General features: G+C 45.2%; 1 protein-coding gene across 1 annotated transcript in view; it reads right to left on the bottom strand.

Moving 5' to 3' along the window:
• Positions 1-6907, bottom strand: part of LOC120843180 — a gene marked incomplete at its 3' end in the record, with an annotated part of 63550 nt that extends 56643 nt beyond the window's left edge. Inside the window, exon 1 of the mRNA XM_040214433.1 lies at positions 6817-6907. Within this exon, the coding sequence (XP_040070367.1) occupies positions 6817-6907 (91 nt within the window). The remainder of the gene's footprint in view (positions 1-6816) is intronic.
• Between the last annotated feature and the right edge of the window lie 20734 nt (positions 6908-27641).

Raw genomic sequence — 27641 nt, forward strand, 5'->3', positions numbered from 1 at the left:
ATCACGTGACCGGCCGCTCAATGGGGCCAGCCGCTCGACGACCGCTAGCGCGGAGCGCTCGGCCTCTGCCAGGGAAGGGGGCTATTTCTCAGCAACGTTTCCTTCGTCGTATTTGTTTGCGTGCGGGTATGTGCGTGCATGCGCGTGCGTGTGTGCGTGTGCGCGTGTGGATGCATGCGTTCGCGTGCATGCGTGTGTGCGTCTGTGCTTGTGCGTGCGTGTGCGTTTGCGCGCGGGCGTGTGTTTGCGCGTGTGCATGCGTATGTACGTGCGTGCGCTCGTGTATGTGTGTGCCTGCGCGCGCAAGCGTCTGTTTGTGCGTTCTATTGAACTGCGCCAGCAAGAAGACCAATTGGATGCCCCTGGACACTGTTAAAACAGTAACTTATTAATTATTAGTATTATTATTATTATTATTATTGTTGTTGTTATGGAAGTATAACCCCGAATCTTTAGACTTAGGGCCATATAATTTTCTATAGGTGGGTAAAGAAAATATATTTTTTCCCAGTAGACTCGGGATCATAGAATTTTGTATAGGCGGAAATGATATTTGCAAGCATAATGGTACCAAATATCATTTCTTACTTGTGTGACACCGCATCGACACGGTTTAGAATCCATGAAGTAGGAATGGCGTCGTAGGACCTCTATATATCCAAAGTTCAATACCTTTTCGGGTGTCATACTCCACGCAAGATCTCGGCAAAACGCAACTCGCATCCCAGGTTCAGACATCTAGCGACTCGTATTTGACCTACATACACGACGTTCTCTTTGTGCCAGAACGCTAACCACAAAATGCCCGAAATGTGGCAGGAGGCCACGGGCTGGGGTTACTGCATTGCTGTTATTAAACGAGGTAGATTTATAAGATATCATGCATCAGCTGCCGAGAAACATGGTGCACAATACAAATGAAAATTACTTAAATTTTTATTTAAATCAACATTTAAATTAAATTTATATTTATGCTTATTTAAATAGAACCTTTGCTACAAAAATGGCTCCCGAAAGGTATTTTCCTTACATTATGTGTACACTTTGACGCTTTTTATGACCATTTATTTTGTATTGCACCAAAGTTTGACGAAAAAGAAATATTTAGCAGGCTGAGCATGAGCAAATAAGGGTGCGCTTATGAACAAATCGTAGTCTGAAGATTGTTTTTCAACTTCCACTACCTTCGTCAGCTGACTAATGTCCCTTTGCAAGCGAATCAATACTCCAATGCAACCAAAAAACAAAAAATAGTAATGCCTTGTTGCAAGAAAATTAAAATACGAAAATAAGCGAGTGAAGCATTTTCTTTGAGACATAAATCAAGCCGTTCGTGTTTTAGGTTGATGGGTGTTATGGGAAGGTACGGTTCGTGTGTTAATAGTGGTGAGAGGTTCCTACAGTGGTAATAAAAGTACGGAAGACAGGGATGCGTTAGGTACCCCTTTACTGTTGCAATAAATACCAGAAAGTTAATATATATTTACACGGCGGTTATTTTAGGAGTCGTCATTCTCAGTTTTGTCCTGGTCACGTCGAAGGGTGGCGCAGTCAGACTTGTATGGCAATTGAGCGAACCGCTAAAATTTAATGATGGACGGCTTGTTGATGGACTTTTGATGATGATGATTAACGGTTTAATGGCGCAAGAGCGACGAAGGCCATGCTGGGCCAGACTACAAGACTAATGCGACTCACAGTAACGATAATTGAGAGCACACATGAAGCTCATGTTTTATGTATTTATGGTGAACAGAAAATGCGGTACTTAAATTTTGTGTAGAAGGCCACTTGCTTGCAAAAAAGTTGAGGACCCGATTGAATGGAATGATGGGATGCTCGGCCTAAAAAAGTGTTGGATGGAAAGGAATCTGATATGTAAAAAGCTCTGGAAAACAGGCAAGCCGGTTCTGCTCAAAGCCTGGACAGGCACACAAAATATGCAAAATTGTTAAAGGTTCACCGCAATGCTCACAGCTTGGAGCGTGTTCTCCACAAAGAAGATGTCCGTGAGTCAGGAAGGTGTGGCCAATTCTAAGACGGCACAAGAGAACCTCATGAAAACGGTTTTTATAAAATGAATTCTCCCACAACCCCAAAACTAGCTTAATACCATGCAGCTTATTTGCACTCTCTAGGTTCCACTCAGATTGCCAAGAATCAAGGAGAGCTTTCCTAAGGAGGGGTTTGATATCTTGAAAGGGTATGCCCCGAAGGGTTTCTAAGAGATTGCTCGCGGAGGTAGCCAGGTGGTCTGCTTTCTCATTGCCTTTGATCCCAAGATGGCTTGGGATCCAGCAGAATTTTATAACGAACCCACGCTCTAAGCAGCGATTGATTTTATTGCGTATTAGCTTAGCAAGCATGTTTTTTGTATCTCTTACAGAGCAGAGGGCAACGATTACACTTTGGGAGTCTACAAAAAGAATTGCCTTCATTGTTTTACTGGCGGTAATATACTCGATTGCAAGGAGAACACCGTATAGCTCCGCAGTAAAAATACTAGCCATGCAGCTAAGCCGCTGGGCCTGTATGAAACCTTCAGAATAAACAGCCGCTCTTACTGCAGAAAAAAGTCTTGGAGCCATCTGTATAAAATTGAGTATAGTCGTCATAGTTATTCTGTGAGTCAAGAAATTCTTGTTGAATAAGCAGAAGGGAGACATTATGCTTGCTATACCGTGTAAAGGACCAGTCGCATGATACTGGAAGCATTTTCCAAGGGGGAATGCTCTCGGCCTTTTGGAGAAGGTTTATGCCATGAAGGTCTAGACCGAGAGATGACTGATCACTGTGAACACGAAAACTCAATGGCCGCACAGTGCTTGGTTTATTTTCAAAAAGACGAGATTGCTGGAGAGCAAAAAAGGTTGCATGGTGAGGATCAGACAAAATCCTGGAAGTATAGCTCAAGCCCAGGTACTGCCGTCGCTAGGAAAAAGGCATCTGGTGAGAGTCCGCGTACAAGCTCAAAACAGGCGATGTCCGAAATGCACCCGTAGCAAGGCGCAAGCCAAGGTAGTGTACCGGGTCCAACATCTTCAGGAGGATGGTCGCGCTGAGTTGTGCACGACGGCACCATAATCTAGTCGGGATCGTACCAAAGCATTATACAAGCGTAGCAGGAATAGTCTGTCAGAGCCCCAAGTTTTATGTGACAAAATTTTCAGGATGTTTAGGGATTTCAGGCACTTTTGTTTCAGTTCCTTTAAATTAGAGATAAAATTCAACTTCTTATCAAATATGACTCCCAGTAACTTATGCTCGGCTTTAACTGTTATAGGTGCTCTGTTAAATTCCAACTCTGGATCAAGGGACAGCCCTCGTCGAAGAGAGAATGGAACGCACACCGTTTTTCCAGATAAAAACCTGAAGCCATTTTCGTCGGCCCACTTACTGATCTTATTAATTGCTAGCTGCAGCTGGCGTTCACAGCTGGACAGATCACAAGAGGAAAATGATATCTGTAGGTCGTCGAATGAATGTTCAATGAATGTTCAATGGAGGGTGGCAGTATTTGAGCTAGGGTGTTAATCTTTAAAAAAAAATTAACACTCAGGATGCCCCCCTGAAGAACCCCATTTTCTTGAACAAATGCGTCCGATAATGTGGTGCCTAGTCGAACCTGAAAGGTCCGCCCAGTCAGAAAAGCTTTTATACAACGCAACATGCGGCCCCGTACTCCGCAGGCGTAAAGGTCTCGCATGATTCCATATCTCCATGTCGTGTCGTACTACCTTCTCCAGGTCAAAAAACACAGACACAGAGTGCTGCCTCTTTACAAAAGCCTCCCGGATCCTCGTCTCGAGGCGCACGAGGTGATCTAGACTAGACTGGCCTTGGCGGAAACCACACTGATTGTTATAAAATAGGTTTTGTTCTTCAAGAAAAAACACCAGCCGTTTGTCGATAAGTCTTTCATACATCTTACCAAGACAGCTCGTAAGGGCAATTGGGCGGTAGCTCGAGGGAAGAGAGGGGTCTTTGCCAGCTTTCAAGAGGGGTGTAACATGTGCTCTTTTCCAGGATTCAGGGAAGTAAGCTCTTTCCCAGAGAACGTTGAAAAAACTAAGCAGATGTTGTAGGGGCAGCTTACGAAGCATCTCATTGTGGATGAAATCAGGACCATTGGCAGACTGTTTCCTGGTGTCAAGAGCCAACTCCAGTTCACGGAGCGTAAAGGGCTGGTTGTATGGTGTAGAGGTTGCCCCCGACATAACTATTCGCTCGAATTCTGCTTTCATTTTGAGCTGTTTAGAAGTGGCACTGTAGATTTTCAGAACTCGAAACGCTCTGGAAGTGAACGTCAAGAGTATTGCCCAAGTATTTCATTGATGTGGGAACAGTCTTGAACAATGGAGGGATAATAAAACAGCGGTAATCCCCCTTGATTTTGCGGTAAAGGTCCCACACATCCTTTGCGGGTACAAAGCTGTTCAGTGAGGAGACATATTTTGTCCACGATTTCTTTTTTGCTTGCCTTCTAGTCCAGCGGGCTTGAGCTTTTCGCCTTTTAAATTCAATCTTGTTATTTAGGGTGGGGTACCGTCGAAATATGCCCCAAGCTTGTCTTGTTTCTTCATTGTCGTGAAACATTCTTCAGTCCACCATGGCCTGCACTTTCTTGCTAATTTCCGGGAGGTGCGGGGAATAGATTGTTCTGCAGCCTCAATTATCTTCTCAGTAACATAAGCTGTAGCATCATCTGGAGACAAGACAGATAATAAGGAAATATCAATTGTAGCAGATGAGCAAAACAATTCCCAATCCGCTTTCTCAAGGCGCCATCTCGGCGCACGTTCTGAAAGAGCACTAACAGCAGCAAGGCTCTCTACGACAATCGGGAAGTGGTCGCTCCCGAATGGGTTTTCTAAAACCTTCCAAGACAAAGAAGGAAGCAGAGATGGCGATGGTAAAGATAATCGAAGCAGGTGAAGGAGCTATGTGCGTCACTAAAAAAGGTTGGAGATTTCGTGTTTACAAGACAAAGATTTGATGACAATAAAAGTCGTTCCACGAGTTCTCCATGCGAACCAACTCGTGCACTGCCCCACATTGTGTGATGAGCATTAAAATCCCCTAATATTAAAAAGGGGTTGTGGTAGTTGGGCAATGAGCTTTTGAAGCTCACGCATGTGCACTGTGATCTGTGGCGGAAGGTACAGTGAAACAACGGTGATTAAACGGTCGGTCAGAACCCTCACAGCCACTGCCTCGAGCGGAGTGTCCAGGGGCACCTCGGCACATGCCACCACTCTTTGCACAACAACTGCCACACCACCGGCTGAATGAGATGATGGGCGGTCTTTACGAAAAGTGTGATGGGACCGTAAAACATTTCAATGACTGGAATTCAAATGAGTCTCCTGCAAAGCCAGAGCCATAGGTCGTAGCTCACTAAGAAAGAAACTAATGTTATCAATGTTGCGTAGGAGACCTCACAGTTCCATTGCATAAAAGAGAGATGACCCATAAAAATTATATAAAATCAATAAAAAGTTGTGGGCAAAAGTGCATAAAAATATCGGTGTGGCTGCCTTTTAGTGAAATCCCCTAAAAACGCATAGAAAAGTTAAAAATATACCTATATATAGTTAAGCTCATTTTCTTTCGGAGCTAAAATCTGAGTAATATTTCTTTTCTTTCTAGCATTGTCCTTCTGTCGTTCTGCGGGCTCACCCGCAGAAGAAGACAAGGGTCTCCGCTCCCGAAGGAAGCAAGTCGTCATCTGAAGCTGGACTGGCCTCTTCCATTTTCTCTTCAGCTGATACCTCTGGGCCCTTCAACGAGACTGCCTCGTCAGAGTGACCCGGCTTTCTCGGATTGTTGGTCAAGCGAGTGGGCTGTGCCCGGGCTCTGCCTGACGGGCCGGCAAGCACCTGGGATGCCTGCGCTGGTTTTTTTTTTTTGGTGTGCAGAGGAAACACTGCCTGCCTTCGAGCCTAAAGGCACAGGAGTGGCAGTTTCCATGCTACCCTCGGTGGATGGGAGATGTTCCGTCAGTTACTCATTGACCTCCATGGCCTCCTCCACCCCCTGTGTAGAGGAAGGAGGGGATCCTTTTCGGACTTGGGAGCGGGTGGGGTCAAGCACCACCCGAATCTACAAGGGTTTCTAGGGTTTTTGCGATCAGAAAAGGTGAGAACTTCGCAAGATATTTTTCTTCTTGTTCGGAGTGCATAACAAGGAATCGGCTAAAGGTGTTCTGTACCAGTGAAGACTTATCATTCAGTTTTACTTCGGTCCGACCCCTTTTCAGGGGCCGATCAGAGGGTTTGGAACGGGGGGGGGGGGGGTGCCATAAGAGGGCAAAGGATGTTCAGAATCCGCGGTGCACCGCCCACCACCGAGCCCAACAAGGGGTTAGGTAACGCACCATAACAAGAAGGGCTTGGCTGGAGACGTTACGCTAACAGTGCTGCCGGGAAACTATACCCAAGTGTGGGTCAAGACAGAGGTCTATTGCCACCCAAGGTTAGCCGTTGTCGCCAAAGAGGAATGAAAAAGGAGTAAGAAAAATGAGAGAGAAGTAAAAGAAACAGGAAAGGTAAAGATGAAAGATTGGAGGGGATAGCAGAAGAAAAGGCGACTAGACTGAATCATCCTGGCCGGGCCTTACCAGGACTCCCGTCTACGAGAAGCGGGGGCCGAAGTGGTGTATTGCCTCACCCGGGGGGGGGCCCGAAGGCTCCAAACCTACCCCGGGCTCGGCTCAACCACCAGGATTCCCTTTTCCTCGGACACGGGAAAGCCACGCACAGCCAGACGTGAGCGGGCGAATCCGCATGGCTCGGGGTCCGTGGTGACGCCACTCACCAAACTTGATGGACTTGTGGACGTAGTTGTTGTGAGCCTGCAGCGTCTGGGTCCAAAGGACGTTGATGTGGCCGGTCGATGGAGTTGTCATCCGCTCCTCACGCAGTCCAGTCGGCCTCTGTTAGATTGACGCCTTTACCTCGAGATGTGACGGAAACAGAGTATGGCCTCTGACGCCATGGTCACGTGAACGGGGGTTCGCCCGACTGTTCTCAGCTTAGCCTCAGAGGCCCTAGCCATTCTCAAGCCCTTCCGAAAAAAACGCGCCAATCCTAGCGCATCTTTTTTTTCCAAGCTTTATCTTCTTTATATTAGTTGTGGATCAACCATATCAACGGGGTTTACATCAGTAATACATTATTAATAAGACTATGCCTGAAAAGTTTATATATACACAAATGCTTCATTTTCCATTATTTTTATTGTTCTGAGGAATTAATCAATGAATCCGTCATTTTTAAAAGTGCATGTAGACATAGGTAAACACATTGTTCTAGCTACGGTGATTTCAATTAAAACGATCCGATTTAAATCGAAACGGCCTGAAACAAGTCAAAACAATCTGATTAAAATAGACCAGCCTGACTCAAATAAATGCATTTTAAGTTAAAAAAATATATAGATATATTTTACAACAAAATAAAATTTTCTTCCACCCTCCTCAGAACTCTTTCCTGTTTCAGCTAGTTCCCCAGGAGATGTGAGGTAATGTTGATTTCATTCGCCCTCTAATGTGTGCAGAATAAATCATCTCCACACAATTTTCAGTTCCGGCACTAGGGCCAGGTAGACAGAAAAATTGAGATTATAAAAATTTTGTTTTCGCTCGAGATGAAAAAACAATTAATCATATGTTTTTTCTTGGAATCTTCCAAATAGACGGCTCCTGGAAGAGAGTAATATAGAAAACAATCGCTTTTAATTATTAACGTCCCTGTTCTTCAACCTTTCAACTATCTCGCGTATGGCCTCCGTAGCGAAATATTCATCAAAGGAATGACTTTCGTTATAATCGAGAACATAACGGTGGCACGCTTTCATGGTAAAACGAAGTGCCCCAGGCAGCACAAGGTGTTGGGCCAATATTGGAAGAGCATTGGCAAAAAAAGGTCCAATGATGGTCCACTTTAGCCAATCTGCTTCCAATATTGGCTATACCATTATATAGAATCTTCAGTGATGGCCCAGCTTCTCCAATGACCAACCAATATTAGAAGCACATTGGCATAAAATAGGCAATCTTGGCCTGTCAGTTCCATTCGCTTGCGAATATGGGATAAACACTGGCAAAACATGGACAATGTTGGCCTGACAGTTCCATTGGCTTGCGAATATTGGATGAACACGGGCATAAAATTGGCAATGTTGGCCTGTCAGCTCCATTGGCTTGCGAATATTGGATGAACCCTGGCATAAAATGGGGAACGTTGGCCTGTCAGTTACATTGGCTTGCGAATATTGGATGAACACTGGTATAAAATGGGCCATCTTGGACTGTCAGTTCCATTGGCTTGCGAATATTGGATGAATTTTGGAGTAGAATGGACAATCTTGGCCTGTCCGTTCCATTGGCTAGCGAATATTGGACAAATACTTAACTAAACCGGACAATGTTGGCCTTTGAGTACCGTTGGCTTGCTAACATTGGATGAATACTGGAGTAAAATGGTCAACGTTGGCCTGTCCGTGCCGTTGGCATTCCATTATTTGATGGGGACTGGCATAAAATGGACACTGTTGACTTGGCAATGTTAGATGAACACGAGCTTATAATGGTTACCATTGTCCTGTTGGTACCATTGGCTCATGGTCATTTCAAGAACACAGTAGCATATAATGATTAGTGTGTGTTAGTCTGACAATACCATTGGCTTAATAGTGGAAGCATGTTGGAATAGGCTGGTTTAGGCGTGTTCGTTTTACCTCAACAAGTTGAAATTGCTCGAGCGGATTGTAAATTTTATGTTATTTCTTCAAAGCGCGATTCAGGTGCTTTTCTGCAAAGTAAACAAGACAATAACACGGTACAGAACTTAATGGCGAAGTTTTGCTCCTTCAATGTGCATATTAAGGAGTCGCCAGCGATATGGGCTCATCAGGACAGCCAGCTGAAAAAAAAAGAAAGAAAAACGATGTCCGCGTTATAGAGTCAACATAATAGATTATTATATGAACTCTATGATCTAGGCAGAAAAGCTTCCTACTCTAGGTACGGGGTTGTGGAATGCACCTCGTGTCAGGTGAAGAACTTCCTTGCGATTGACTCGAACAAGACACTATTCTGAAATGTGGTTATACAATGACGGCTCTATGACTTTACGGCACTACTGGTGCCACAATGAGAGCCCGAATGCCTCCTACATGGCGCCAAGGCACTGATAGCAGACGACAATGTTGGTCTTAATTTAGAGTCTAGCCGGATTTTCTAGCCGGATGTTGGTCTTGATTTAGAGTCTAGCCCCTTTTTTTCGCATTTATCATTGTCTCTTTTTAATTTTGACATTATGCTCCGAGCTGATTTCGGAGCTTCGTGTCTGTCAGTCCCGTTTCGCCCTCTTGCTGTAGGGTTATCATGTCTAAGCAATCTCTACTTCCTTGGTTTTTTGGAAACTCGGATAGAAAATACCAGCAGAAACAAACGAAAGGATTCGACAGAGAGAATTAAGTGTTCAACGGAGAGTCGGGCGCCGACAGCCCCGGAACGGGAAGGGCGAGAGAGGGTGATGAGATAACAGTCCCCCCCCCCCCCCCCCCACTCTCCCCCCCGTTTTTCCCACGCCGTCACTAATCTCTCTCAATCTCTGCTTCGTGAGCGAAGAGGCCTCGGCGTCCTTGAGGGAGGAGGACACTGCGGATTCCTAAGCTGACAGTGCCGTGGAAACTACGCGCCGGCCGGACCAGTCATCACCTGCACCGCCCTCTGCGCGTGGTTACGGGAGAGAGCGTGATCACGTGATTAAAAATAAACCTGCGATTAGTTCACCCAGCTTCTTATGGTGAATTCCGCTCGCAGATCTCGAGCGCTCCAAAAGCGCTCCATTTGGGGCGCGCATATTCCGCTGGCAGATCTGGCTCAAGTTAGTCATCTTCCGCTCGTAGATCCCTGGCAGCGCCCGCTCCACGGAGCGCCCCAAACTCCGCCGAACTTGCTCTGCGGGTTTTCACGGATCTCTCCGGAAGTTGACAGAGCGGCCTACGTGATTTCCGTCTAAATCGGCGGTGCGCATGCGCGGCGAGGTTGGAGAGATCGGCGGGCCGGTCGGGTCGTGGAGTTCGATCTGTTCGGGTGCGTCGGTTGTTTACTCTGGATTGTGACGGCTCCAACGCTTCTACTTCGCGTAGATCAGGGATAAAAAGCCGGGAATGTGTAGCGTGGCAAATCGTAAGCGCTGACTCTGTGATCGCGAGAGGAAGAACGAGAAAAGGAGCGACAGAAAAGCCGGAGGCAGACGCATGCAAGGTTAGGCCTATTCATTCTGCAGCCAGTGATTGTTTACCTTTTTGCACTGCATTCCGTCGGCGTTTTCCCGTGAAATAAAGCAAGAAGTGGTTAGGCAACGACCGCGCAAGTGATGGTTTGTTACCTCTGTGTTTATTAAAGTCGTACTACAAATCTGAACTCCACCGCTGGCAATCGCTGTCCGTGCCCCGCCGCTTCGAGGCGGCCGAAAGGTATGTGACGGTGCCGAACGCGGACGTCTTCGTTATTTGTGACATGGGCGCCGTGGTACGCATAATTTCGCCCGGTCTTTGTCGCGTGTTACTTCTGCAGCTAAGCAGTGACAGTCGTCACTGCTCGTCGGAAAGATTAGCCGGCTGAGGCGTTGCTGGGACTGGTAAAGTTCGAGCAGCTGCCATTTTGTACGGCGGTGGGAGAAGGGGTGGGAAGGGGTGTGGGGGAGGTCGCTCCGAAAATGCAAGTTTATCTTCCCTCGTCGATTCGGAGCGGGTCCCACGGAGCGGAATTTTGCCTCCCTCGCGGATTTTGAAAAGCGCTCCAGATCTACGAGTGGAATTCACCATTAGCTTCCTCTACACTCTCGGCTTAGGGGTGATGAGTTCCAGACCACGAAACACACGCACACTCGCACACCCACGCACGCAGAAAGTGGGATCGCGTGCATCAAGGCCACACGATAAGGTAGAGACTGGAAGACGGTGGAGACGGTCTCCTCAATTTCCAACACGCGCATCCGCGAACTGCAAGTGGGCAGATGCGCTTCGCAATTTATGCATGCTTTTTTTGTTTGTTTTTGTGGCAGAAATAGCTCTTTTCTCCAAGGCACAAGAACGGCAAGATAATCATGCGGATATCAGGACAGCGTGGTGTGCGTTTCTAAGTTGTCTGAGTGCATTTGGTTGCATAGCAGACTGTTTTTATCGGGCGAAGCTGCTCGGCATCTCCGCCATCCACGCTACCCTATACGGGAACCGTCAAGAACGGTGGTTCAAGAGCTCCGATCACCAGCAGCGCATTTCGTCTTAGTGCCAAGTGCGATCTTCAACATGCTCATTGCCAGGACCATGGGTATTCTTTTGACAGCGCCTACACATCGGTGATTTTCCTTTGTTGTGGGCATACATGTGACCACTAGCTTCGACGGACCGAAGACACGACGGACCGCCTTCTATTCCATGTGAGTGACAAGGAGAGGTTTTCCTGACCATTGGGGATAGGTATTCTTGCTACGGAATGCACGTTTTGTTACTATGCGATGAGTTTGAACCGTGTCGAACTCTGCGCCAGGAATCTCCGACGAGTTCAGCGCGTAATTCACAGCGATCGGCCCAAAAGGCCCTGTACAGCGCTATTTGTAAGTGTTTTTCATTCTAATAGACCGTGAGAGACGTTCTGATTGGTTATTTATGTGTTCGAAGCCATTTTTATTTAATTTTTCTTGTTAAAATATGGCTGTCGTCTCGGCGGTAGATGTGTACTGTAGTAAAAAGCCCTCCCGGTATGTCCAAAGCCGAATACCACAAAGCGTTGAGTACTCCTTATTTGCCAAGGTTCGGCTTTTTGGGTGCGAGTGGAGTGTCAGTTATGTCACCGGCGCTCTGCGAGTGTAATTGCCAGTAATTGTCTTTACACGACAAGCTATTTTATGTGCGTGATTTATTTTAAATTCTTGATTGATTCAAGCATCCAGTTCTGTCCAACTGTCAGGTTCTTACGTATAACGGGGTATTTATTGAACTGTGAATTTAGTAGTGCGTTTGACACTGGTGAGCTAAAGAAGGTGCCAGCGGTTGGATTTATAAATTGTAAATATTATGGAGGCAATATGGGTACATTTATAACTACATATTTCCGTGCCGCAAAAAACTGCAAACCTTAAAATCTTTTTTTTTTTTTTTCAAATCAACGTATAAATATCGGTGTGAACTTAAATAGCGAGATTGTAATTCCTAAGACTTCTTAAAGCAAGATGAAAGGTTAAGGGACGCCATGATGTTGCAAGAGTAGAGCTAAGAAATTTATGAAATAACCTTCGTACTATTTGATTAATTTTTTTTTTTTAAATCACTATGAATATTTTAATCGAGATCGATCGAGCTCCGAGTAAGGACAAGTCGGACGAACAAAACAATATTAAGCGCCTGGGCCGTCTTGCTAGACACAGCGTCTCAGCTGAGACGGGGGAAAAGAAAGCACTGTCAAAGTCAGCGTACGAGCTGAACGGGACTCAAACCTCGACACAAGACGCTCGCGCGTCCCAGCCTTTACAGTGCTTTCTTTCGCCCAGTCCCAGCTGAGACACTGATTCCAGCAAGCTGGCCCTGGTGTCTTAACTGCGCATCTGTTTACTTAAGAAGGCAGTACTCAGTTTTTTACATACAAAATAACGAAAGATAATTCACTGGAAAAGAAAGTTTATAATATGGAAAATAAAGCATAAGAAAGTCGGTAGGCCTTTCGAGATTTTAAACTTGAGGAGCGGCTCAACCGATTAATCGAATAGTTAATTAAATTGCGGCGTTTAATAATGAAGCTATGTTTTATTTTGATAGTCAATATTAACAGGCGTAAGAGAGAACTGAGAGCCTCTGGAACTCTTCACCTGAATCCAAACCCCCGCTTCTGTCTCTTTCAGAATCCTGTGGCCAGGCCCCTGCGTGAAATTCCTTTGCCCAGCCCTCTGCCCTGTCCACTACCGAGCCTGCCGCCGAGTCTGACTAGGACCCCCTGATTGCACAACGTTTTATATATTTTTATTCGATTTAAATAAATTATGAACTGTCAAACGTTATCAACAATTCATTTGCATGCTTTAATGATTTCTAAAGTGTCCAAATTCGGTAAAATTGCTGCATTTATTAGATTTTAGTATCAGAGAGAAAACAGTGCTTGAGGAAAAAGGTCAAGATACTTGCTTGGTTCTCTGCACTGTTTTTGTGACGTTAGTTTGAACACTGGCTGAAAAATGACATCCAATAATGGCATAGACAATGGATGCAAAAAATAGCCAGTGTATTCAACTGGATGCCAATAGTGGAATAGTCAATATTTAAGCCAGTGTTGGAAGAGCCAGTGTGTAGGGCAATGGGTGCCAATGTTGGTTCAGCCAACGGTGAAACATCTATGCCAATATGGGATAAAAAGAGCGCAAACCACGTTGGTCCAACGTGGGCTTGAACGTTGGCAAACCAGTGGTCCAACATTGGCACCAATGTTGGACCACCATTGGATCGGATGACGTTTTCGAAAATGCCAACGTCAGAACAATATTGGAACCATTTGTTGCCGACATTGGGCCAACGGGGGTCCAACAATGGCGTGCTGCCTGGGGCAGGGTTTAGATTACTCTTCAACTCGAGTCTCCATAGCTCAAGTGAAAATAAATACAAGAAAACCTACGATGACGAAGTTAGTTGTTTTTCTCCCTCTTTCGAAGCCAAATGCCTAGTGTCATTAACTGGTACCAACATGGGTGAACTTCCGCATTCGCGTCGTAAGTTCACCAGTTAGCTACTTCCCTGTGTGCATTGTGCGCTACATTTTGGCTGGAAAACTTACTACCCGCAGGCACTAGAAATTCCCTTCTTTAGCTTCTCTAGCCAGCAGCATCTCAGGGTGGAAACTCATTCCTGTGTGAGGAATAATTTTGGAATTGGTCGTCCTTACTCTTTGAAAGAAAAAGACTGCGACACAATATTTTACTATTTATATCAGGTGCCTCATATTTGAGTGACTTGATAAATTTTCAGTTTTTTTTCGTTCGCAGCCAAGAAGCACACTTCCTCGGCCCCGGCTTGGGCTAGAACGGCGCGAGCTCGAGCCAAATTGGCTCAAGCCTGGCTTAAGCTTGAGACAAACTGGCCCAAGTATGAGCCGGGGAAGTGTGCTTCTAGGGCACATGTCTAACAAACTAATAAAATTGAGCACAATTTTTTGAAACATTAGTAAATTTGGCCAGCTTTAAATGCAAAAGGTGTTGTGTTCAATATCAGAAGCACTAAAATAAAATGCAATTGTAAAACCTCATGATAAAAAATACTCTTCATGTACTTTCAATCAAGGATTCGGTATTCTGAGCCAAGTGGTAATTTATATATTCCGTTAAATACTTTCGGGAAGAAGCGATATCGAAGATATGTTTTAAATAAATTAAGTAGGACCTTAATTATATAAGCCTCATTTATAGTAAATAAGCATGATGTATATCGACTAAACCTAATTTTATTTTTGAACCACTTTCTTTTTATTAGCATATGAAAACCTTGTTCTGACAACATAAGGTCACTCTTAAGTATTAACAGTTTATGCGCAACGCGTTACTCTGAGTTGTATTACTTTTCTTAACTAACCATGAAGGCAACGAATATACTTTTGGTCGTTACTTTTCAGTTCCTTGATGACAAAGATATTATTCAAGAAGTGCAATCGAGACATTGCTTGTCGTTCCAAATAATGTGTTCTCCAATGTCGAGTGCCATATTAGCTTGCGGAAACTTATGAGTACGTAGTTTCTCACGAGTCAGATCCCGAATTTTGCCATGCGAATGTGATGCAACTTCTCCATCAGCTTTTGTGTTACGAAAATGTAACTAAAAACGCCTTTAATATTTAATAAACTGTTACTCTCAAAGCATACTTTTTTCGTTTAGTTAACGTTAACTTCGATACTTATTTTTAGAGGATCAGTAACTATAACATGCTACGTTTTTCAGACTAACCTATGAAAAACGGACGAAGTTAAATTAACTAGCCGACGTCAGAAGGATCTCAGGTTGCGCGACTTGGAGCAGTTTTCAATATCTAGGAATTTCCTCCTCTTTGTCGTAATATTTCGGGCCTATTTTCAGAATTGCAATGAATTATTTAATATCTATATGATCTCTGTCGAACCTTTCACAAAAATAATATTATAAAAAGGATTTGCTTTTCCGTGCGCAAGTGCTGCAGCCAAGTGTGTTCAGTGCACAAGCTTGTTTATAAGCGAAACCACCGTCGTAGTGACATTTCCTGACGGTCCATTGTGCATTGTTCTTAAACCGAACAATGATCGCTTTGTCCCTTGAACTGCAGTCTAGACATGGCTGTTTTCACAAATAATGCGTTCTAAGGGAGGACCTGGAAATTTCCATCGTTGCGAACAATTTTTTTCCACAGAACGTGCATGTATGGTCGGGATGTTATGGAAAAAGACTGGTGCGACAATGTGTTATAACCCGGACAATAGGTTCAAGACTCGTAGTTTCCAAACTCGTCCGCGCTAGTTTTCCATCTCTCATCATGCGAGTTTTCGAATCGCCAGCATCCACCCGTTTAACGTGTGGTAACTTTACCGCACAACCCCGCTTCGCACGTTCCCCAAGGTATTAGAAAGAAACAAAACATAAAAAAAAACTATTTTTTGGTTTTCAATGTAACTCATCCGGATGTGATGCGAAATATTAAATTTCACATCCCACTGATGGTGAGGATTAGCCATCTAATTAAGACCCATTGACTACTTAGCTCAACTACACAAACCGCATTAGTATAGCCTTTATTAAAACAAATATTTCTAGCCTACAAATAACAGCCGGTTTTAATATATTTATGGCAGACATCAAAATGTACTAATACATTTTAGCTCGTGTTTTTTTGCTGATAAGATGATTTAAAAGCTTTGAAGATCTCATGAGCATAAGATTACTGTCATACGAAGAATATTTTCATTTAACCCCCTGATAATTAATTCGGGCGGAAGCGAACATTGAAAAAGTCCAATGATATATTGGATGTTTTCTTCAATATGTCAAAGAGGGCTCATAAGGCATTCGCCACCGCAAACGCCAGGACGCTCCGGTTCACTATTTGCCTCTGCAAATGTTGGGCGACATCCATAGGCAAGCATGAGAGACGTTTTTGATAACCTGGCTTGATCCGCGCTCTGCCGGCTCCAAGCTATGTTTGTTGTCCGAACGAGGGCGTCAAAGGCACTTAACGTTTTGTTTTGTTCCATCCAACGCGATCAACGAGTGCATTAGTTTTCATTGAATGCTTTGACTACCGACGACTTCGGCAGTTTGTACGTTTTTGACGAATGAAAGAACGACGGACTTGGCCGTGGCGCCCGTCATGACTGACGGACCAATCGGATCTCTCTTTGACCAAGGGGAAAGTACAAAGGGTTATATTAAAGTATGATTCATGCTTATGCAGTATCACCAGTAAATTCAAGAAATATTTGACTAGAAGTTACAGTTAAGGCCAGCTTTTCTTGAACACCGTGTAATTTGTTTAAGAGCTTGTAGCTGGGCTGGTTGCTTAAAGTTGGAAATCATATTGTGACGGACAAAAAACAACAGACACAGGAGAGAAAGAACACAGAGGCGACACTGACCACTATAACCTGCTCGTAAATTTTCATTGACATGAAGTACTCTCATAAATTTCAATTCTCTCTCTGAATTCCCCCGACATACTCGGTGCCCCCAGGTGCCGATATCAAAATTTTTATTAAATTATATCATATTCGCAAGAACAAAGCATAGCTTCATTCTTGCGGAAAATGAGACCAAGAAACCTGCCCTGCTGAACGGCGGACGCGTTCGAAGACGACAGAGGCTTTTGCAGACGCCGTTGTCCATGGCAAATTTGTTGGACTCATTATTTACTTTAAGTAAGGAACACTTCCAAATTTCACGAGGTCAAGTTAACCACTACAGGACATCTTTGATGAATATTTGCTATCTCTACGTCCAGCTGCCAATATCAGGGCGAGCCTCAACATTTGCGACACCCCATTTCAGCACAAGGCTCTGTGTGAGTGTAGGTCCTGACGAAACATAAAGCACGAAATCGACCACACTATCTGTTTTGAGTCTTGCACCTGTGCGCATTATGTCAAACTAATTTGTTTACTCAATACATACATAGAAATAGCACATAAACTCGGCTCTTACCACTTTCTTTTTTTTCCCCAAGACTATCAGATGCGGTCGTGGAGCGAAACAGCTGCACCTATTTCTCGTTCCGGGTGTGCACATATAGCAACAAACTGTGCAGCGTAGCCGCTTTACCTGAATGCTTTATGGTCATTTGCTAATCGTGGGCTATTCCACTTTTTAGAACAACCAAAAAACAGACAGCAGCAACCAAGAAGCAGCCACTATAGCAGCTAAAAACGAGCACCAGTCAAACTCACACTTACAGAAACGCGAACTCTACGACGATCGCTCTGCGTAGTACATAAGCAACATGTCGCCAAACCCAATCGTTCTACTGACTTGTATTTACAGACCAGTAAAAACATACAAACATTCAAACCTTCCTTGAAGTGGCAACTGAAATGCGGGAGCTTACTTGTATTTACACAGCAATAAAGTATGAAGGAAGAAAAACATTAACCTTTCTTGAAGTGGCAAGCGCAAACGCTGGAGTGCTTTGAAGGCTGCCTTTAAAACGAGAAGGATCGCCTAAATCCAAAGCGGCCACTTCGTCGGGGGAAGACACGTAGAAGACAACCTGAAGAAATTTAAACCGCGCTAGCGTTTGCTGTTGTTGGTGCAGTCGACAACGAAATGGCGTTGGGTTGTGTCGGAGAACTTCGTAACGCGGGATCACCGCTGCACCCGCAGTTTCGAGCCGGACACAACATGCCATCTAAAATGGCGGACTCCTGTCTGCTGCTGCTCCGCATGCCCCTTGGAAACTCCGCAAAAAGGCGAATTTTAAACACCTTGCCTCATGCTTCACGTTGGAGACGCACACTAATGCCAGTTGGAACGTTAACCTACATTATATTAACTCTGTAGGTACAACTTATGGTGGACACTTGTAATGTCACTGACATGTTCAATCCCTGAATTCAAAGGCTATTGAAATGACATCCCCGAAATATTGCGGCTGTAGAGAGGCGGTCGGGGATTGCAAGAGCCGTACAGACAGTGCTTCGTCTTAGACAATATTGCCATGCGCGTCGGCGAGCGACCGCTTGCGTGGCCGAGTGGTTACCGCGCTTGACAGTCGCGCGGAAAGTCTAGGTTCGATTCCAGTCAGTGGAATATTCTCTTATTTATCCTTTCAACATTGCGTTCTTGTGCGTTCGAGATCATTCTCGTCTCACAGTGCTCGTTCCATGTTCGTGCCTCAGCAACAAATTCATCCACAATCGTCGGTAGATAGCAAACGAGGCCGCCAAAAATCTCGCTTTTCACGCCTCTCATAAGGACGCGCAGCTTCTTGTCTTCAGCGGCTCCAGGGTCGGCTCGGGCGCTCAGGCGCAGGACATCTTCAGTGAAGCTTGTCACGCTTTCGGTCAGATCTTGACATCTTCTCTGAAGGATGTCCTCGGCTCGTTGACGTCGGTGTTGGTTTGTGAAGGTGCGCTTTAGCTCCTCCACGCATGTCTCCCACGTCGTAAAAGGAAGCCTCGTGGTTCTCAAACCATTGTCTTGCCGTTCCCTCCAACGCGAAGTAAATGATTTGGAGGCGTTGTTCTGCCGACCAACCCTTGTAGCGGGCCACACGTTCGTTGTGCTGCAGCCACCCAGTCTTCTACGTCCTCGTTGATTTCACCGTGGAATGGCGTCGACACACGGGGAACCACAGGCAGGAAGACATAGGACGGTGCGGCTTGGGGGTTTTCCATCGGTTGTGCCGTGGAGTTCATCGTCGGCTTCGGTAGCTTCTTTGCCTTGTCCGGCAGTGGACCAAGCTCTGGGGGTTGTCCTCGGAGACGCTGGCTTGCCCGAGGCCCTGTTTCTTCTACAAATGGTCGTCTTGGAGTGGGGTTTGCGGGACGGGTCCTCGGAGGGGTACGGTGAAGAGACATAAGCTGCTGACCCGCACCTCTACCAAAATGTCACGAATGACAATGGATGAGGCAGTGATAACTGAAAAAAACTATAGGGTTAATGGGGCGAAATTGTGCCAAACAAATAAAAGGAAAAAAGAATATAATACCAGTGTCGCGGGCGTCAAAGTCGGCGTAAGAGCGGAGTCGAACACTGGGGCGAGACTGACAGCAGATCGCCACGCGGAGTCCCTTATTTAGAAGGTATTCACTGGAGGCCATATTTGTGGGTGCTGTTTAGAGCGCATGCTCAGAACGAGCTCACATTAATAGCCTGCTAAGACCGGCAACCTTGATGGTGCTAAATGCACGCTCCAAAAGGACTGCCGAAGCTCGCCGTCAGCACGCGCTCACCAGCAGCGCACACGGATATGGCCGCCAGTGAATACTCTTTATACCCGCGCTGGCTTCTGGAACAATGGGCCTAGAATGTTCGACGACTAGAACATTCGGAACTCGACCGGACGAGAATGATCTCGAACTCACAAGAACGCAATGTTGAAAGAATAAAGAAAAGAACATTCCACTGACTGGAATCAAACCTAGACTTTCCGCGCGACAGTCATGCCCGGTAACCACTCGGCCACGCACGCGGCCGCTCGCCGACGCGCGTGGCAATATTGTCTAAGACAAAGCACTGTCTGTACGGCCCTTGCATTCTCCGACCACCTCTCTACAGCCCCAATGTTTCGGGGATGTCATTGCAATAGCCTTGGAATTTAGGGATTGAACAGGTCAGTGACATGACCAGTGTCCACTGTAAGCTGTACCTTCAGAGTTAATATAATGTACGTTAAAGTTCCAACTGGCATTAGTGTGCGACTCCAACTTGAAGCAGGAGGCAAGTGTCTAAAATTCGCATTTTTTCGGAGTTTCCACGGCGGATGCGGAGCAGCAGCAGACAGGAATCCGCCATTTTAGATGGTAGGTTCTGTCCGGCTCGGGACTGAGGGAGCAGCGGTGATCCCGCGTTACAAAGTACTCCGCCACAACCCAACGCTATTTCGTTCCCGGCTGCAGCAACAACAGCAAACGCTAGCGCGGTTTAAATTTCTTCAGGTTGCCTTCTATTTGCCTTCCCCCAACGAAGCGGCCGCTTTGAATTTAGGCGATTCTGCGAAACAATCAGGACTTCTCGTTTTAAAGGCAGCCTTCAAAGCACTCGAGCGTTTACGCTTGCCAGTTCAACGAGGGTTCATATTTTTGTTCCTTTATAATTTGTTGCTCTGTAAGTACAAGCAAGCTCCCGCATTTCAGTTGCCACTTCAAGGAAGGTTGGAATGTTCGTATATTTTTACTGGTGTGTAAATACAATTCAGTAGACTGATTGGGTTTGGCGACGTGTTGCTTATGTACTACGCAGAGCGATCGTCTTAGAGATCGCGTTCCCGTAAGGGTGAGTTTGACTGGCGCGCATTTTTAGCTGCTATAGTGACTGCTTCTTGGTTGCTGCTGTCTGCTTTTTGGTTGTTGTAAACATTGGAATTGCCCACCATTAGCACATGACCATAATGCATTCAAGTAAAGCGGCTACGCTGCACAGTTTGTTGCTATATGTGCACACCCGGAAAGAGAACTAGGGGCAGCTGTTTCGCTCCACTACCGCATCTGCTGGTCTACGGGTAAAAAAAGAAATCGGAAAGAACCGAGTTTATGTGCTGTTTGTGTGTATGTATCGAGTAAACAAATTGGTTTGGAACATTGTGCACAGATGCGAGACTCAAAAGAGATAGATGTTGCCAATTTCGTGTTTTTTGTCTCGTCAGGACTAACACTCACACACAGCCGTATGCTGAGATGGGGCGTCACAAATGCCCAGGCTCGCCCTGATATTGGCGGCTGCACGTAGAGATAGCAAATATTCATCAAAGATGCACTTTAGTGGTGAATTTGACCTTGTGAAATTTCGAAGTGCTCCTTGCTTAAAGAATATAACGAGCCCAACAAAGGTGCCATGGTCAACGCGTCTGAAAAAAAAATTCTGTCGTCCCCGAACGCGTCCGCTTTTCTGCCGGGCAAGTTTCTTGGGCTCATTTTTCACAAGAATGAAGCTACGCTTTGAAGTTTCTCAGGATTATACTATATAATTTAATAATAATTTTGATATCGGTACCTGGAGGCACCGAGTATGTCGGGGGATTTTATTGTGAGAATTTAAATTTATGAGAGTACTTCATGTCAATGAAAATTTGCGTGCAGCTTATAGCTGTCAGTGGCAACTTTATGTCTGCTTTCTCTCTTGTCTTGTTTTTTGCGCCTGACACCACGATTTCCAACGTTAAGCAACCAGCCCACCTACAAGTTCTTAAACAGATAACACAGGATTCAAGAAAAGCTTGCCTTAACTGTAACGTCTAGTCAAATATCTCTTAAATTTACTGGTGATACTGCATAAGCATGAATCATACTATAATGTAACCCTTTGTACTTTCCCCGTTGTCGAAGAGAGATCCAATCGTGCCGTCAGTGATGACGGGCGCCGCGGCGAAGTCCGTCGTTCTTTCATTCGTCGAAACGTACAAACTGACGAAGTCGTCCGTAGTCAACGCATTTATAGAAAGCCAATGAACTCATTGATCCCGTTGGATGAAGGGAAACCAAACGCTAAGTGCCTTTGCCGACCTCGTTCGGACAATAAACATAGCTAGGTGCGGGCAGAACCAGAGTCAAGGCAGGTCATCAAAAATCTCAATCCGGCTTGCCTGTAGATGTCGCCCAACATTTGCAGAGGCAAAAAGCGAACTGGAGCGTCCTGGCGTTTGCCGTGGCGAATGCCTTACAAGCACACTTTGACGCATCACTGATCACCTCCAATATATCATTGTACTCTTTCAATATTCGCTTCCACCCGAATAGGTAATCAAGGGGTTAAATGGAAATATTCTTCATATGACAGTAAATTTATGCTCATGAGATCTTCATAGCGAGTAAATCATCTTATCAGCAACAAAAACACGAACTAAAATATATTAGTACATTTTCGATGTCCGTCATAATTATACTAAAAGCGGCTGTTATTTGTTGGGTAGAAATATTTGTTTTTTTGATAAAGGCTATACTAATACGGTTTGTGTAGTTGAGCTAAGTAGTCAGAGGCTCTTAATTAGATGGCTAATCCTCACCATCAATGGGATCTGAAAGTTTACATTTAACGTTGTATTTCGTGAATATTAACCTAAATTTTACTTAGAAACCGTGTGAGTTACATTAAAAGCCAAAAATAAGTTGTTTTTTTTTTGTAAAGATGACGTTGGGGAACGTGCGAAGCGAGGTCGTGCGGTAAAGTTACCACACGTAATACGGGCGGATGCTGGCGGTTCGAAAACTCGAATGATGAGAGATGGAAAACCAGCGCGGTCGAGTTTTGGAGCCACGAGCCTTGCACCAGTTGCCCGTGTTGTAACAAATTGTAGCACCAGTCTTTTTCCATAACATCCTGTCCATACAAACACGTTCTGTGGAAAAAAATATTCGCAACAATGGAAATTTCCAGGTCCTCCCTTAGAACATATTCTGTTTTGAAACAGCAATGTCTAGACAGCCATGTCAAGGGACAAAGCGATCATTGTTTGGATTACGAACAATGCACAATGGACCGTCTGAAATTGTCACTACGACGGTGGTTTCGGTAATAAACAAGCTTGTGCCCTGAACACACTTGGCTTCAGCACTTGCGCACGGAAAAGCAAATATTTTTTTATATTATTTTTGTGACAGGTTCGACAGAGATCATATAGATATAAAATAATTTATTGCAATTCTGTAAAAATCCCAAAATATTACAACAAAAAGGAGGAAATTCCTCGATATTGAAAAATGCTCCAAGTTGCGCAACGTGAAATCCTTCTGACGTCGGCCAGTTAATTTACCTTTGTCCCTTTTTCATAGGTTAGTCTGAAAAAAGTAGCGTGTTATAGCTACTGATCCTTTAAAAATAAGTATCGAAGTTACCGTTAACGTTACCTAAACGCAAAAGTATTCTTTGACAATAACAGTTTATTAAAACATTAAAGGCATTTTTAGTTACATTTTCGTAACACAAAAAACTGATGGAGAAGTTGCTAACGCCGCCCTGACCCCATCACATTCACACCAGGAAAAATCCAGGATCTGACTCGTGAGAAACTGCGTACTCATAAGTTTCCGCAAGCTAATATGGCACTCGGAATTTGAGAACATATTATTTGGAAAGACAAGCAATGTCTCGATTGCACTTCTTGAATAATATCTTTGTCATCAAAGAACTGAAAAGTAACGAAAAAAGTATATTCGTTGCCTTCGTAGTTAGGAAAAGTAATACAACTCACAGTAACGCGTTGCGTGTAAACTGTTAGTACTTGAGAGTGACCTTAGTTGCCAGAACAAGGTTCCCATATGCTAAGTAAAAAAAAAAGTGGTTCAAAAATAAAATTAGCTTTATTCAATATAGTCCTTTGCAAAAACAGCTCGCTGGCCGCCGCCATTTTGCAAGTCGAGCGACCCCTATCAGCCAAAAATTTCTTCCCCCTGCCTGAGCTGTGGAAGCCCGGTCAGCGCGCCTCCCCACCTGCATTTTGTGTTCGGAGTTCGCCCGCTTTCCTTGAAAGTGTTTACTCTATTTGCCTGTTAAGTATGCTTGCGTGTTTTTGTAATCATCCACTGTGAGAACCAGGGAATACCAGGGTTCGTAGCCCGCTTGACCTTCGCAGGAAACGAACGAAGAGAGCCAGCGAAGAGAGCGGACGTCAAGCAGCCCTTGACGGGGGCCGTTCGACGTTCTTCGAGGATTATTTCCGTTAAGATAATCTCCGCAAAGCCTTCCCGGCTATGTTCCCGGTCTTGGCGAGAAGTAGCTGATAGGGTTCGGGGTATGGCAACTGAATAGACACGTTCGTTCATTTGCTTTAGTGCTGTCTAAAAAAACATCACTCTTCACAACGTACCCCAAGACAGGCCGGATTCCGTCCGATCGTCATGAAGTGACTATCGTCGACACTGTATATTGGATATTCTGTGTTATTTGAGACATTTCTCAAATCCGGTTCGGATAGCGCGGCACCATGGGGTACGTACAATATATATTGTTCAATTGATGAGACGCGTTGAATTTCATATAGTGAGCGGGCAATACCCATGCAGTTCGGCTATCCTCTGGTGTGGTCAAATATGTTAGGCAGTTAAGATCTTTGTAGATTGACAAGGCTGAGTGTATGGTGCCGTTAAAAAGATCAGCATAAAATGAACAAACATCCCAGATGCATTTCTGTCGCGCACGGACTCGCCGAAAATAGCTTTATTTGTTTGTTTTTATTCCCAAAAATAGTTCAACGCTTTCTTAAAAACTTCGAGAAATTCTCTTCGCCATAGAACACAAAACAAAAAAACAAAGCGAGGCGATTTTGCGGCCACCAGCGTTCAAAATTGCTCCTACGCAGGCTGCCACTGCCCACTGACGAGAAAACCCACAGCTCAGCGCAGTCGGGCTACACTGACGTACTCTCTCAAAACCAGGGCCGCGCGTTGGAAATCGCTTCGTTCGAGACTGCCGCTGGAAAGGTCTTTACATCATGCTTATTTACTATAAATGAGGTTTATATAATTAAGGTCCCACATATTTTATTTAAAACATATCTTCGACATCGCTTCTTCCTGAAAGTGTTTAACGGATTATAGACGCTTTCAGCGAGTCAGTTACTCGAGCTGCCACCAGGCGGCGCGCCCTTCGTGCGCTTTCCGGGCCGCCATAGCCGACCTTCAGTTCCTCGCCGTTGCTCCGCGTTGTGTGCTGCACAGGCCACTACCGGAGCTTCGCTTTCGTGTTCATTTACGTTCCGCGTTGAAATCTTGCACTTTCTTTGGGTATTTTTGATATTTAGAACTTTCATTTGATATTTATATTTCGACATAGCTCTTGTAATTCTTATTTATGGAATGGAATCGGACAGCGAATGGGTCGACGATACAAGATTATGAGGCTTCAATGACCATGTAAGTTCATCCCATTCTTACGTTTTTGTCGCTAATAAAGGGCAGTCAACACTATTGCGACATATGTAAATTGCAACTGACGCAGTAAGGCTATCGCAGTCGTGCTTCTCGCTGCATGTGCGCGCTCGTTTCCGTAAAGCCGACCCGCATGTCAGCGACTTAGCGTGCGACGAGACGAGCGACGGAGATTTTTGTTTTCTTTTTTTTTTATTTACAAATACTGTCGCCTGTTGCATCACTCGTTTTTTTTTGGTTTTTAGAAAACGTCGCTCACCGTCTTGGTCGCTTGCTCCGTCACTTCCATGCGGTTTGCCTCGTCGCGCGACTGACTAAGCGACAGCGAAGCGGGTCGCCGTCGCTTATCTGGTCGCTCGCCAAATCGCTTACATGCGGTTTATACTCAATTAATTTCCATGCACACAGCAATGAACCATTGGCGCCTCGATATTAAGTATAAACCGCGTGCAAGCAATTCGGCGAGCAACGGGACAAGCGACGGTGACCCCCTTCGCTGTAGCTCGGGCAGTCGCGCGACGAGGCAAACCGCATGGAAGCGACGGGAGCAAGCGACCAAGACGGTGAGCGACGTTTGCTAAAAACCCAAGAAACCGAGCGATGCAACAGGCGACAGTGAGAAATCTTCGTCGCTAACTCTCGTCGTTGTCGCCGCCGCTCGTCTCGTCGCACGCTAAATCGCTTACATGCGGGTCGGCTTTACGGCAACAAGCGCGCACATGCAGTGAGAAGCACGACTGGATAGCCTTACTGCAACAGTTGAAATTTGCATATGTCGCAATGGTGTTGACTGCCTTTATTAGCGAGAAAAACGTTAGAATGAGATGAACTTACATAGTCTCTGAAGCCATAATCGTGTATCGTCGATCCGTTCGCTGTCCGATTCCATTTCATAAATACGAAAATACAAGAGCTGTGTTGAAATATAGATATGAAATGATTAAATGAAAGACCGAAATATCGAAAAGACCTAAAGAAAACACTCGATTTCAACGCGGAACGTAAAAGAACGCGAAAACAGAGCTCCGGTAGGGGCCGGTGCAGCACACAACGCGGAGGAACGGCGAGAAACTGAAGGGCGGCTATGGCGGCAGGGTCACGTGACGCCAAGATGGCGGCGCCCATGAAATGTTGCCTGAAAGGGTCTATACGAATTACCAATTGGCTCAGAGCACCGAATCCTTAATTGAAAGTGCATGAAAAGTATTTTTATAAAGAGGTTTTACTATCGCATTTTATTTTAGTGCTTCTGATATTGAACAACAACCCTTTTGGATTTAAAGGTAGCCACCTTTACTAATGTTTCAAAAAATAGTGCGCAATTTTATTAGTTTGTTAGACATGTGCCCTAGAAGCACACTTTCACGGCTCATACTTGGGCCAGTTTGTCTCATGCTTAAGCCAGGCTTCCGTTACAAAACTTTGTATGGACACTCCTAGGACGTTCTATGAAGCAACGTCCATAGGGAGAACATAAGGCATCTATATGCAGACCACAACTGCTGTTGCCTTCGTAAAGACGTCCTATGGCTGCCCTATAGAATATTGGCCAACGGACGTTCTATGGACGTCCTATTCTACAGACGATGTGAGGTCATCCTATACCCTCTCTATAGTAAGACACCAGATTGCATTTATAGAGACTCTATAGGATGACTACACGGGGTCTTTACGGTGTGTATAAGGCGCCTGCAGAGATCCCATACGAGGTCTACAAGGAGTTCCAAGGGGGTCCAGAGCGAAGCCATACAGGGTCTTCACTGTATCCTCACAGGGTCCACAGAAAAGCCATACAAGGTCTACAGGGAGTCCCTACAGGGTCCGTAGAGAAGCCACTCAGTCTGCAGGGGGTCCGCTTCGGCGTCAGCACCGACCAACGTTAACTGTTACTGGAACAAGTCAGTTGGGAAACTGCCAAAGAGCTTGTTCTGAAAAAGCGGCAGCCATCCGCACTTGAAAACCGAACTAATTGCGATCGCAACGCCGCTATTTCTCCCGCAGTAACCACTCGGAGAATTGCACGACCGCTGTATTGGTTTGAGAGTATCGATCTTCGACAGCGTGTGACTGTTCTATTTTGGCTTCAATCGGCCATTTTGGCGTTGAAACATAGATGCCAACCCCCGCCTCCCAGGTGGACGGGCCGGGAATTGCCACCGAATTTAGGACGCACCCAGGTCGGGACGCGCTACCTGAAGTCACCGGTGAGGCATGGCTCTATAAAAACAATATTAATTGTGTCCCAAAACGCTTAAGCTAAACGTTTGTGCAAACATCACGCTCCTGTCATTTCACACTAATCTCCAATAAAGGTATCTACAAAAAGAGTTTTTTTCCATTTGTTTTTACGCAAAAACGTGCACTGTAAACGTTATCCGAAAGAGTTTTTTTTTAGGGGTCTGCAAAGAAGCCATACAAGGTCTATAGGGAGCACGTACGGGGTCCACAGGGAAGCCATACAGGGTCTACACAGGGTCCTTGTGGGGTTTACTGAGAAGCCATACAGAGTCTGCATGAAGTCCCTACGGGGTCCATAGAGAGGCCACTGAGTCTGCA

The sequence above is a fragment of the Ixodes scapularis genome, unplaced genomic scaffold (genome assembly GCF_016920785.2).
Source record: "Ixodes scapularis isolate PalLabHiFi unplaced genomic scaffold, ASM1692078v2 PGA_scaffold1__304_contigs__length_218370807, whole genome shotgun sequence".
In the NCBI taxonomy this organism is placed as follows: Eukaryota; Metazoa; Arthropoda; class Arachnida; order Ixodida; family Ixodidae; genus Ixodes; species Ixodes scapularis.